The following is a 13760-nucleotide window of genomic DNA, read 5'->3' on the forward strand; positions in this document are numbered from 1 at the left end:
CCCCGGTGAAAATGAGCCAGAACGCCGTGGTCCATCATCGCACCACCATTTCCTGCACTCCAGCCAAGGGGAAGCACAGAGTGGGAGGAGTCACAAAACAATGCTAATGGCCGGTCATTTGGGCTGCACCAACCGCTGAGTGCTCCCCGTCCTAAACAAGACAAATAATTTCCATTAAATGTGGAGAGTATAAGGGGCAGGTTTGATGGGATTTTCGAGCCAATATTGGTGGATTATGTTTGGGTACCAAATTTAATGGTGTAAGGCAGCACAAGATCCACTAACACTGTGGGCTGGTGGTGGGGAGGAGAATGGAAGAACACTAAAAGGCACCAGTGGAATAATTTAAACAGACAAAAAAAATTAAGATTCCCGTGGCTCAGACGCAGAACGTGGCTTGCTAACTGAAAGATGATCCACATTTGTAATGATACATACAAGTTAAACCCGTTGAATTCTGTCAATTGTTGGGAAACGTTAGCTGCAGCATTTTTATACATTTTTTTATTATCTAAAGAACACATAGCAACAAGGTCATTCCTTATCTTCCTCTCTGCAAGTAATGTGTAGTCTGACATTTTCAGGCAACAACCACAACATTGCCATGTGCAGCAAGCACAGAGCACAAATGTAAATCAATAAAAAGCTAATTTAGGCCTTCTTGTCCTGCATTAAACTAATCTACACTGAACACATGACCCTGAATGACTTACGTGCCACTGTTGAACTTGGTGAAGATGGAGGCCCACTCAGCCCCATTCTTCGCCAGACGATTAGCCACAATATTTCGCAGCCATTCAAAAACTGTGCCCTTTGGTTTCACAAACTTCCAAAGAGCTGGGTTGCTATTTCCAATTGTGGTCTCCAGGGTCACCTAGAGGGAAAATAATCTATTTCAAATCAGTGTTCCAACAGACACCTACAATATCCACAAGTAACAAAAAGGACACATTACCACAAACTGGATATGATCTAACAGACAATTATCAATGATTAACCATTGACGGTTTACATCTGTTTATTGATTTACAACATATGTCACCCACATCCAAAGGCCAGTGGGGACATTAACATAAAAAAAAAAAATGAACCAAGCCCACAAACCTGCCATCCAACCTGGACAGCCTGTCACCCCCAAAACCTCCCCCACCCACCCCACCACTCTCAAGCTGCTCGTCAAAATCTTTAAAGTCTCTTATCCGTGACTCTCACCCAAAAGTAGCACCTTTAGCCCCCCCTCAAAGGACAGTAACCCACTACATAGTGGCCTCTGAAGCTAGGAGGGGGTAGAAAGTTAAGCGCAACACCCTAAGATATTTCGGGCAAGTCAGCTCCCTATATTCTTGTGCTAGGAAGGCAATGTATAGACCCCAGGACCTCTCAAACGCTGACTCCCTCACCTTAAAAGTGGCAGTCATCTTTTCCATCCCAAAGTCTGCCATAGGCGGTTGGGCCAGGCACTGTACTTCAGTGGGGCTCCTCTGCCCCAATGGGCAAGAATACTCTGGTGAGTTTATGCAGGAAAAGGAGGGTTGTCAATTCTTCCTCTCATCTCTTCTGCTTTGCTGCATGGAGTACGGGGACCGCCTTCTAGTGGAGTATACACAGGTTAGACACCAGCTGTGCATTGCCCAATTTGATGAGCAGCCACTTCTCGAAGGCCATTAGCGGGCATGATGCCAAGTGAAACACATTAGGGTGGATAACTTAATAGCAGATCTGCAGATACTGGATTAATTCCTCCTCCAAGCCATAGCCCTCATGCATCTGCTCAAATGTTTGCACCCCATCACACCCAAAGAGGTCCCCAATCCGTTTACAATTTGCTATCTACCAGGCTTGGAAATCTGCGTTTTCTTTAGCTAGTGTGGACTCTAGGTTGCCTATGATCAGAGTCATTGGAGAAGGCATGGAAGTCATGCCTAGGCGTAGTGCTACCGCATAACAGGCCTCATTATCAGAGCTAAAGATTCCCCACAGCCTGTATTTCTCCCTAAGCCATAGAGGCTTCCAAACATGCATGCCTGCTACAAATTGGTACCAGTGTTTCTCAGATGACGCGTAGTGCCATTCAACTATATATCTGAGCTGGGCAGCTGCACAGTGTTATTTAAGCCAAGGTATCCTCAGTTCTCCCACCTCCAGCAGGGCGTATTAGTGTTGACTAGAAAGTTGTGCTTTCTTCTCTTTTCAGATAAAAGTCTCTTTTAGTTTCTGTAAGGCAGGTATCTTATCTATGGGTGGCTGTAGAGGGAGGGCGTGCAATATATATATTATTTTGGTTAAGAGGGTAATCTTGAGCGCTCTTATACACCCCAAATAGGGGAGGCTCCTATTCCACCAGACCTGCAAATCTCTGTGGGCTGTTTGGAGGAGATCCGCATAATTCTGTTCTGCTGTGTGTTCTGGTGTGGAACAAAGCTTTATACCAAGGTATGTGACATGCCATTGTGGCCAAGGGAAAGGTGATGTGCCTTGCAGGGTGGCCCGAATCTCCCCGGGTACCCTTATCCCCAATATCTGGGATTTATGTACATCCACCTTAAACCTGGACACCAGGCCATAGGCCTCCACTTCTCACAAAACTATGGGTAGTGTGGACATTGGGCCAGTAACAGTCAGGAGGATCTCACCTGCAGAGTGCTATTTTCTGTTCTCTTTTTGCCAAAGTTTAACATAATAATCTGAGCATTGCGACAGTGTGTCTTTGTAAGGAGCCCCATGTAGCAGGTGAAAAGCAGTGGGGACAGAGGTCAGCCCTGGCATGTCCCTGGCCGTATCTGAGTAGGCCCTGACGTTACCCAGTTAACCCTCAAGCTGACCTCCAGGTGAGAGTAGCCGCTCATGACCCAGTTCCAGAATCCCAGCCCCATTCCTATTCTGCAGAGAATATCTTGAAGGACGAGCCAATGGACCCTGTCAAAAGCCTTTTCAGCATCTGTGGACAGCAGGATAGTCTGATTCCTAGCATGAATGGCCTAATCAATAATATTGAGTAAGTGTTTGGTATTATCTGGACATTCTCTTTCAGGGATAAAACCTGTTTGATCCGGATTCACCAAGTCTTGCATGCGGGGACCCAACCTTCGAGCTAGAATGTCTGAAAAGATCTTTGCATCTATATTAAGCAAGGAGATTGGACGGTAAGAGTCACACTTAGTAGGGTAGGTTTGAATGTCCCTGGCTGGAGTTGGGTTGGAGGTATATAGTTCTGTGTAATAGTCCTGGAATGCTTCAACAATCTTTTCTGAGGAGGAAACCGAACCCACCCCTCATGCGTGTTGAAATCTGGGCCACGTTATCTCACTGTTGTTTAGTACGAAGCTTGCAGGCCAGTAATTTGCCTGCCTTGTCACACCCCACATATTATCTATGTTTGTGCAGAGCAGGGCAAATTCAGCGGCGTCCGAATCTAGTGCCTTAAGCTTTTGGCATGCAGATGTAAGCTGCCTCCAAATTTTCTTGAAGCTAGAGGTCTTATGCTGATTCAAGGTCTCCCACTTGTTCTTCTAGTACCAATTGCTTAACTCTGCGGTCAGCGTTTAGTTTGGCTGCAACAGCTATAAATTCCCTCCTCAAAACTGCTTTAGGTGCATCCCAGAGTGGCCGTCTGTGAGATAGAGCCTTCATTAACTGTCCAGGTAGTGATGCGCTCTCGTATAATATTCATGATGTCTGAGCGGCGTAGTAGACTGACAATGAATCACTGGTGTTTCTGGTGCAGAGACTGTCTGGAACTTGAACTGCGAGAGTCACAGGTGCGTGGTCCGATAGAGCAGAACCCCTATTTCCACCTGGGAGGCCCACATCAGTATTGGTGCTGTGCCCCAGTAGTAGTCTAGTCTGGCATATGTTTGCTACAAAGCGGACCAGAACATGTAATCTTTGCTACATGGGTGGCAAATGTTCCAGATATCGTACAGCCCCAGATCTGTTACAGACCCACCTTGGCCGTGACAGGGCTCCAGTCTTGCCCACCCTCTGTAATGAGCGGTCCCAAGAGGCATCCCTCACCATGTTGAAGCCCCTTTTGATAAGTATCTCTGCATTTGGGGGTTGAAGCGGTCTAAGATATCGCCTCCCGCAGGAAGCTCTTCGGATTGTCACTCAGGGCATACATGTCCCAAATTGCATCTTGTTCTATGCGCACTGCGTCCATACAACCGTCTCCAACATGTAGGTCTTCTAGAGCTATGCTGGTAAGTGGAGGCTGGCACACTTTCTCTTACTGCGATGTGAAGAAGTTTTGAAATACTAGTATGTTTATCATTTTGCTTTCTGTCACTTATACTAGGTCCAACCATCATGCCTGTCTGGCCTATTGTAGGGCTAGTAGGATCAGTGGCAAGTCTGTCTGCTTGCACCTGTTTATCACCACTGTTAGCGGAGGATCGTTGGAAAGGCAATAGCAAATATCTATGTTACAATTCTATTGACTTGGCATTTCCATGGGATAGGCAACGAGAATATCTGGATGTGAAGCTTTGGTATTCTGAGTTTGCATGTAATGCAAACAGGGGTCCCCAAGTTGGTGAATGTTCTAAGCAGCCACTGGTCTAGCTTCCACTTGTGTGAAATCCCTTCTTGTCTGGTTAATCTGTCTGCTCCTACATTTCAGTGCCCTGGCAGATGTATCTCTACTAATCAGAGCTACCCCTGAATTGCCCATTTCCAGATACTCTGCGGTAGGCTGGATTGCACTTGAGATTTCATGTCCCCCCCTTGCTTGTTCAGAGACAACTCACATTTGTGTTGTCAGTTTAGATTTGTACTACCCTTCCAAATATGTTTGTAAAAGGCCTTAGGGAGCCAGGAAAACTGTATTCAATTCCAAGACATCAATGTTATTTACTGCCTCTGGAGATATCCACTATCCCCCCAATTCTCAGGTTTCTCATGCAGAATACTATCTGGGCGGGATGCATCTGTGGTGATGGTCACAGTCAAACCCGTTCCAGGGACTACAGGGCAAGCATGGGCTAATGGGCCTCAACTGTGAGGGTTGAGGTAATTTGTGTCTGATGCCCCGGGGACATTCCGATTATGGCTCTTCAAACTACAATGCCTTTCTCAGTTGAAAACTCAGTGGCAGCAACTGGCAAGCAGTCACAGACTTCTCAGGAAGGTAGTGTGGAAATGCTCAAGCTCAAAGTTCAACAATCATACAATAACTCAACAACAATGCTTATTTTTAAACCGAAATTGTACCCTAATAAACACTACAAAGTAATGCTAAACGCTACTTAGACATAATGCAATTTAGTGTCTCTGAGTACTATTCCGGCAGTGTGTCTCTCCCCACTTTATCCCTAACTCCCCCCCAAAACACCCCTCCTCAACAATTATAAGGTAGTAGCATGAATAAAGTTCAGGTGCAGACTATCAATACCAGATAGGTGTACTCTGTTCTCACAGTCATAGTTCAGTCTTACTAGTCAGTCTGCAACCTGGAGTAAATACAACAGAGGCACAAAGATGTACGCAGTTTCTGCACCTGCCTGTCATCAGGACAACTGAAGGAATAATCAGGGAAAGACAGAAGGACACGCTTTGCCTAAATACTTTCTAACCTTGCACAACAGAGTTTTCAGTCCCACCCATCATACCTACCGTCCACCAAATGGCACTGTTAAAGACTAATCTGTAGCTCTTTTCAAGCAAAATCCCTGTCAATTTTTTTAAGGAGCACTGTATCCCTTCCTCTCACTTCAGTATCCTGTACTTCTTTAGTGGCAGAAGTGTTTCATGCAGGGAGCAGGTCTCCACCTATTATTGTTCCAGCTATACCCATTACGTATCTTATGCCCTCTTGAGCACTGAATTGTACAATGATAGGTCCGAGGGTGATCATCTTCAATGATAGAAGTTCCTCCTAAGGGAATTGAGTCTGTAGGTACTGTTGTATGCTCTCCTCCCAATGTCAGCTGTCTTTGGCCTTGGGTTGTACATATTCCTCACAGAATTCCTCTTGGTCTTCCTCCTGTGGTTCTGATGTCACCGGGGGGCACTGTTACTATGCCCCTTCCATTGATTTGCTCTCATCTGCCTCAAAGGGTATCCTATAAGACCTAAATTGGCCAAACTGCTTGTTTACAGTAACTTTGTCATTTGAGCTTTGAGACATTTCTTCCTAGTCAATCACCTGTTGCTTAGCGTTGATCCACCCTTTCTCTGTGGTATCAAGATATTTTACCCTTCCAAGCTCTATCTACTTTCAGAGTCCAGGCGTACTCTGAATGTTTGTCCACTCTGGTGTCTTTTGACTTTGACTCCAGGTGCTCTCTGGTCTTTTGTGTGGACTGAGAGTTTCTTGGAGGCAATGGTTCTTTTGGGGTCTTCAAGTCTGCAAACTTCAGCTTGGACCCCTCAAGCCAATGTGGGTGGGTACTTCTTCACCATCGGCATATTTTCCTTTGGTGCATTTTCAGCCACAACTCTGGTCCCTAAAACAACCAACCCATTCTAACTGGGTCACTTCTGCTTATACCAAGACATCCACTTTGTCAGCCTGTGCCAGGTCCTTTAGGGATACTTGCTGTGCTTGGGCCATGGTGTAGTGTGCCCACAATTGTTTCTCTCTGACTTTGAAAGTAATTAGTCAAAAGGCCTCACACGCTTTACATAATTCCAACTTACGGTCCTTTGGTGAGCATAAACTGCAGACTTTGTGGATGTCAATATGTGCCAGTTTATGATGGTAGTTGGGGCAGAATCTAAATAAAGTAGTTTCCATTATTTCCTACAGTCAGTGGTGGCTTAGGAAGGACTACCACTGCCCGGTTATGCATTCTCTGATCCCAAGTGGTCAAAGCCCAACAGAAAATACATGTCTCTCCTGTATGTTTTTAAGTTCTTTATGTCATCTGCTGTTTCAATGTTGAAATTCTTGCGGTGCGTCGCCCTAGGCCCTGGCCTCTTACAGCTTCTTTTCGGCCCAGCACTCTGGACCCTCAGAAAAAGATAATCTGAGGATGGTGGCTGCGTACTGCGGCATTGTGGGCTTATACAAGAAGTCATAGGGGAACAGCACTGCCCCCACTGGTCGACATCCAAAATGAAAAAAAAAAAAGAACAGTGAAGGTTCTGGACACAACTACTAGATGGCGGAATAATGTGCATTGTATAAATCGAAAATGATTCAAAATGTAAAACAGGCATTTTCCTGCAGTACAAGCAACTCTGAACGGATCTACTCTAAAACTCAAAATCTCCCACCCAATCTCACTTCTAGCTCAAAAAAGGACCAAAAACATCCATATCCCATCAACTTCTGCCTCTACAGCCACCTACTTAGCACTTACCTCAGCAGATCCTTACTTTTGACACGTAACCTGCTCTCACCATCACATCAATCAATCCAAGAAAACTGGCCTCAGAAACAAGGATAAATGTCCTGCAACATCAGAAATATTGTGCATACCTTAAGACCCTTCACAAAAGTATTGGGCCAAAAGACTGAATACCAATTCCAACAACTGAGATAAAGGAGGACTATATGGAGAACTCCATAAAGGTACCCATTTTATCCCTTGTGTCTGAACTCTTCTTGATATCTGCATTCTTTTGCAGCCCATGGACAAGGTTTGCACTCAACAAATGCCCTAAAATATAAAAATAATTAAATACATCCGAAATGGCATCACTGTATGATCTTTAAATAATTTTCATGTGGAAGATCCCAACTGACAAATAACTGATAAAAATGACTGATAAAAAACTAGCATTTGTAGTGCTTTGTGGTTAGTGGCACCACAGAGGACTAATTCCCTCTCAAACTGATATATTAAATAGGATTTCATCAAACACCTGCAAAGAAGGTGAAGCACCTAGCTAATTTGTATAATGAGTCCATATCTGTGCCCTAACACTACAATTCAATTCTCCGTCATAAGGAGTTTTGTTATTTCCACTTCTAAGGAACTTGGGCCCTGATGTAGAGTTTGGCGGAGGGGTTACTCCATCACAACGGTGACGGATACCCTGTCTGCCGAAATATAAATCACATAGGATATAATGGGATTTACATCTTGGCGGACGGTATATCCGTTACCATTGTGACGGAGGAATCCCTCTGCCAAACTGTAAATCAGGCCCTTATTTTCAAATTGATTGCAACCTGGTTACAGTCTAGACACCATCACATAACACTCATAACATTTTCTGTCCACGTTTTCAGAGTTTTTTGAAGGAACTTTATGCAAACCTCACACATCAATCAGAAACACATATTGGACATCTACTGTAGATCTATGCAAGGATGTGGAAGGGGAGCTCGGGCAAAACGTCATTGCCTTTTGGTCCACTCTTGAGACTGAAAATTAAGGTTAGAAGCCATGCAATGTTGAAATTTGGGAGAGGTACTCAACCACTGTTTTTTGAAGTCCAAAACCATATATCAATTAATAAACTCCAGTCACTTTTTCACTTCTTTGATCTCAATGGTGTGCATGCTTTCGAGCCAACTATCATAAATTACAAACGAAAAATAGAATCTACAGTGGAGGGAAATGGGGTTATGGGCCACCACTAGACGTTATTCAGACATCACCTATAATTGACGCTGAAAAATCGTATTAAAGTAAAAACAAAAACAAAAAAGTTCCTAAACTCCACCACTACGTGGCAGCTTTGCACAAAATATGGACTAGAAAAGGTTCCCCCTGCACGATCTTTGTTTTTACAACATTTCTAAGTGTGGTGGCTGCAAATGGATCTCATTAAGACCAACTTGGAACTAACATTTAAAAACATAAAATCATCCATCACATTTCAGTCAGTTACTCACCAGCCCGCTGCTCAGGGTATAGAAGTCGTCCCCAGAAAATATAGAGCCTGGGTAGGAAGAGAAGGACTGGACGCTTCCTGGAACCACATCATCCCCTGTGGAAGCACAATAGGGCAAAATATCAATTTCATCAAACGTCTAAAAAAAATCTAATGCAGTCATCCATCAGACAGAATCAACAGCACGTAAACCTGATTACCAGAAAACCTTACAAATTTCTAAAACACACAGGTGGTGGACCTAGCAAGACAGTACAAGATGTTGTCCTTCCATTGGAAACCAATGGATTGACTTTTCCTAAACCCAAGTCATAACCTTGCTTCATGTGTGCTTGTAGTGGATCAGCTTCCAGGTCTCATCTTCCCATGAGCCTCAATCACCATGTTCCTGCTGCAATTCAATGCAATTCTTTGTTTTGTTCTAGATTAGTCTGCTTTGTACTTTGATGAGCTATTGTGGTTATCAGTGAAGTAAACCGTTATTATAGCACCTTTTTGGCTTCTTTGGTAGCATTTATAGATTTTTTTAGAGTGGTTACTGACCAGGTTATGCTGTGCACTTCAAATTTCCTTTACTGCTTGTTAGCCTCCTTTATTATTTTCCATGCTTTGTTTTATTTAATGCAGTTCCTGTAAGTCCGCCTGTTAGTTAACCTGTTGAATGGTGTTTGCATTTGGGCTGCTTGAGTTACAGGTTTTTGGTAGCAAAACTTTTGTTTCTGTCCAGGTTAGGACCAAAGTGTATTCTATTTGCATTTTTCTGGTGTTCGCTTATTGTTTTCCAGTTTGCTTTTTATACTTTGTGCTAGCTGTTGAAAGAAGACAAAGGGGGTAATTTTGACCCTGGAGGTCTTCCGACCGCCAGGGTAAAATGTGGTGGTCCCACCGCCAACAGGCTGGCGGTGAAGACCTCCACATTATGAGTGTGTCGGGTTGGCAGAATCTCCACTCATACCGCCTTGACGGTCTGAACCGTCGGGCTGGAAATGATCATCTCCGACCCAGCGGTCCACAGAAGCCTGCCGGAGGTATTAGGAGCCAGCCTTCCGACATGGTTTCCGCCGCGGTAGTACCGCCACGAAAACCATGGTGGAAGAGCTACCGGTGACAGGGAATTCCTTCCCTGTCACCGGTAAATGGCTCTGCCGCCACCCCTCAACAAGCACTAGACCCCCCATCCAGCCACAGCAACCCCTCCACCCAACTCCCACTCCCCTTCTGACCCTGTGCCCCCCTTCCCGCATACATGCACACAGACACCCACACGCACCACGCATACACCCGTTCACCTACACTTACATACACGCATCCACTCACACGCATCTATGCACGCATTCACAACATCCATACAGCATTCACAACTATATTCATACAAGCATTCACAACAACATTCATACAAACATTCATGCACACATACTCACACCCATCCAAACACACATACACACTTACATGCAGACACGAACTCACTCCAACATTCAGACATGCATACAACCACACATACACACACATTCATGCACACACGCAGAAATCACACACTCGCACACAACACCCCCTACCCTCCCACCCCCCTCCCCTGTTGGACGATCACCTTACCCGTTCTGGGTAGAAGATCGTCTGGCAGGGAATGGGAAGGGGCGCTTCCACCGCCAGCAGCGTCCCGCCAGCAGGTCACCCTAATATGGGGGGCGGTGTCCTACTGGCGAGGCGGGGCTGGTGGTGGAACCACCAGGGAGCCTCCGCCCACCAGCACGACTACTGCCGGATTTCCGCCCAAAGTGTGGCGGAAATCTGGCAGTACCTGTGATACAGCTGGCGGTCTCCTGGTGCCCGCGGCTTTGACGATCTTCATGGAAGCCCGTCAAAGTCGTAATGAGGGCCAAAATGTCTACCGCAGGCACATTTCCTTCCATTACCAGAGTTTGCACAATTCTCAATTTGCCAACTGCTTATAAACATTAATGGCTATGTCCATATTGTTGAAATTTAAGTACTGGTATTGGAACACTGAAGTAACACCATGTCACACGCCGGTGTCTTCATGGTTACAAAAGGAAAACCATTGTATTGAACACAAAGAGTTCATCAAGCAGGGCCTAGGCTTCTTCAAATAACTTACAGCCAGAGGTATTCATTGGTCAGCTCAATGCCTTGAATGACAAGTCACAGAAAAAAGTTCCACAAGCGTTAGGAAAAAGATTAAGACCAGGGGCTTTCCACAGAGCTAAAAAACTTGTCAACTGATGCACACCTGTTAGCAGGAAACATCCTCCTATGGGACTGCAAGGGGAAAAATGGCATCCTACACATGCACACAATCATTACATAATTGCATTTACTAAAAGCAAAGGCAACTCACCTCCTGGTGTGGTTCGGAATGGCAAGGCATACTTTTTGATGATACGAAGCATAGACTGATAAGTGTTCCAGGTATCGTGGGAAACCAGTAGGTCCTTGTTTTCAGGCAGCAGCTTGATAAGGGCAGAGCAGGAGCCAGCACCCAGGACACGTGCAGAATCCGTTTTATTTAAGGCAGATTCCAAGTCTTCCAAATCACCACCAAGCTGGAACAAGCTATAAGAAAATGAGATGAAAGGCTTTAGACAAAGAGCTCTAGACCTCTCAAGGAAGGGAGAGGAAAAGCATGGAACACAAAAATAGAATGAGAGCACCTGGAGGAATAACGGAGCAGTAAGAAAGACATTTATCCTGAAAAAAAATAGAGGCCCACCTCCAACTGCAAACAGCGAGTCTTAGACAACACATTCAGCAACCTAGAGAGGTCGGAGAACAAAATGTACCACATACAGTGGAAGAGCTATACCTGGATTCCATAGAAAGAGAGGTACGAAGTACGCATTTCACTAAGACGAGCAGCACAGCTTACATCACAAGGAGAAGGCATAAAAGTACAACACAACAGACTTTTGTGTAGCTAATTCCTTGGTTCCTTTGCGCTTTTCTGAAACCATTAAAGCCCACTTTCTACATTTCAGGGTGTACAAACTCACAGAAATCCAAAAGGGTTGAGTGTGAAGTTTTTGGTAGGAAAGGACACAAGTCCGTTGTAACTGTCCTCCAGGCCCTTCAGTTGCAGCAAAGCCAGGCGTACCTAAAATGGAGAAAGAGAAGTTGGAAGGTTGAGAGAAACATAGTGAGTAACTACCCAGCCTTCTTACACTCTAGGAAGAGGACCGAATTTCTGCAGATTTATGCCACAAATTATTTTATTTAGTCGAACTAACCACAGTTAATCTCTTTTTAAACATATAGTTTTTGGGAGGAAAGGGGAAGGTAGTTTGCTTCGATGTATTTACAGTGTCTGCTGAGCTTCAGATCCTTCCAGTCCCCATGTCTTGCACGATCATCGAGATATCTTTGTTTGGTGCACTATTTTTTCTTTTGCCTCGCCACTTCAGTCATGGCGGTATGTTGTTTCTTCGTCTTACTTGGTTTCGGGCATCTTGCTGTTTATTTGCAATGTCTGTGGGAGCTTTCCTATACATTTTTTTGTTGCAGTTTAATGTAGCCTGAACTTGACATGAAGGTATTGGAGCGCTTTATTTATTCTCCTCTTTTTTCCCCCGCAGTTTTATATAGCGCCAACTCGATATAAAAGTATTACAGTACTTTACATAAGTACCAGTCACATTACACCAGAACACATTTTTGGTAGCAAGGGAAGATTAAGTGATTTCCCAGAATCACAGAATGTTGAGCTGGCGCAGAGACTCAAACCATGTTCCCCAGCTCCAAAGTCAGCAGCTCTGGCCCCTGCGCCACATCCTCTCCTACAGGGTTCTTTGTCTGGTGCGCGGTGGTGCAGTCTAGTCTGGGAATAACTTGTTTTTTTAAATTTGGCACTTGGTAATACAGGTTCTGCCATTTCATAGCGCTGCAAAGCAGGTGCCATTCTTGACAAAATTGCTAGAATTAATTAGCATTGACCTTGCAGAGATGAAAAGGTGAAAAACCTATGGCAAGCTTGCAATCTGTGACATTCTTGTTCTTGCTAGACCTCTGCAGTGGGTGCATTAACCAAATGACTTGAGTAGAGCTTAACACTAGGCAACAGCACGTGCTCCTGATAACCTCCAGCGGATCAGCAGCTAAGCACATAGGTTAGTTTTAGGCAAGAAGATGGCGAAAGGTGTTGCCTCCAAAATGGTTTAAAAGGAGTCATGACTCCAGACACTTCACGGCCTCAAGCTTGATAGCAAAATACATCTAGTCTTTGCATGTAAATTGGCCCTTTCTAAATAGAGTTCAGTTAGCGCGAACTTGATACAAAGGTAATACAATGCTTTACATGAGCACTGGTTACAATACACATTCATTTTTGGTAGCAAAGGGGGATTTTGTGATTTTCCCAGAAAAACAGGATGTTGAGCTGGTGCCAAAACTCGAACGTGTTCCCCAGCTTCAAAATCGGCAGCTCTGGCCCCTACGCCACATCCTCTCCCCTATGGTTCTTTGTCTGGTGCTTGTTGGGGCAGTCTGGCAATATCTTATATTCTTTTAAATAGTGCTTGGTAATACAGGTTCAGCCATTTCATAGCGCTGCAAAGCAGGTGCTATTTGAACAAAATCGATAAATTAATTTGCATTGACCTTGCAGAGATGAATAGGTGAAAATGCTATGTCAGGATTGTAATCTGTGACATTCTTGTTCTGTCAAGAGCTCTGCAATGGGTGAATTAACCAACTGACTTGAGTAGAGCTTGCGCTTGATGATCTCCGGAGGGTCACCAACCAAGTACATAGTTTAGTTCTAGGTAAGGTGATGGCGAAAGGTGTTGTCTCCAAATTGGTGGAAAAGAACTCATGACTCCAGACCCAAGCACTTCACGGCCTCAAGCTTGATAGCAAAAAACATCTAGCCTTTGGATGTAAATAGGGCCTCTTCAAATAGAGTTCAGTTAGTGCGAACACAATACAAAGACATTACAACGCTTTAAATGAGCACCGGAACACATTCA

At 44.6% G+C, this 13760-nt stretch overlaps 1 protein-coding gene across 2 annotated transcripts in view; it reads right to left on the reverse strand.

Annotated features, from left to right (window-relative positions):
* The window catches only part of PLBD2 (phospholipase B domain containing 2), a 110718-nt gene that overhangs the window by 51035 nt on the left and 45923 nt on the right, over window positions 1–13760 (reverse strand). For both annotated transcript variants that reach the window (XM_069214535.1, XM_069214536.1), the window contains 4 exons: window positions 11793–11893; window positions 11141–11355; window positions 8786–8880; window positions 714–874 (listed from right to left, as the gene is read on the reverse strand). In XM_069214535.1, the coding sequence (XP_069070636.1) occupies window positions 714–874; window positions 8786–8880; window positions 11141–11355; window positions 11793–11893 (572 nt within the window). The remainder of the gene's footprint in view (window positions 1–713; window positions 875–8785; window positions 8881–11140; window positions 11356–11792; window positions 11894–13760) is intronic.

The sequence above is a fragment of the Pleurodeles waltl genome, chromosome 11, assembly GCF_031143425.1.
Source record: "Pleurodeles waltl isolate 20211129_DDA chromosome 11, aPleWal1.hap1.20221129, whole genome shotgun sequence".
Taxonomy (NCBI): domain Eukaryota; kingdom Metazoa; phylum Chordata; class Amphibia; order Caudata; family Salamandridae; genus Pleurodeles; species Pleurodeles waltl.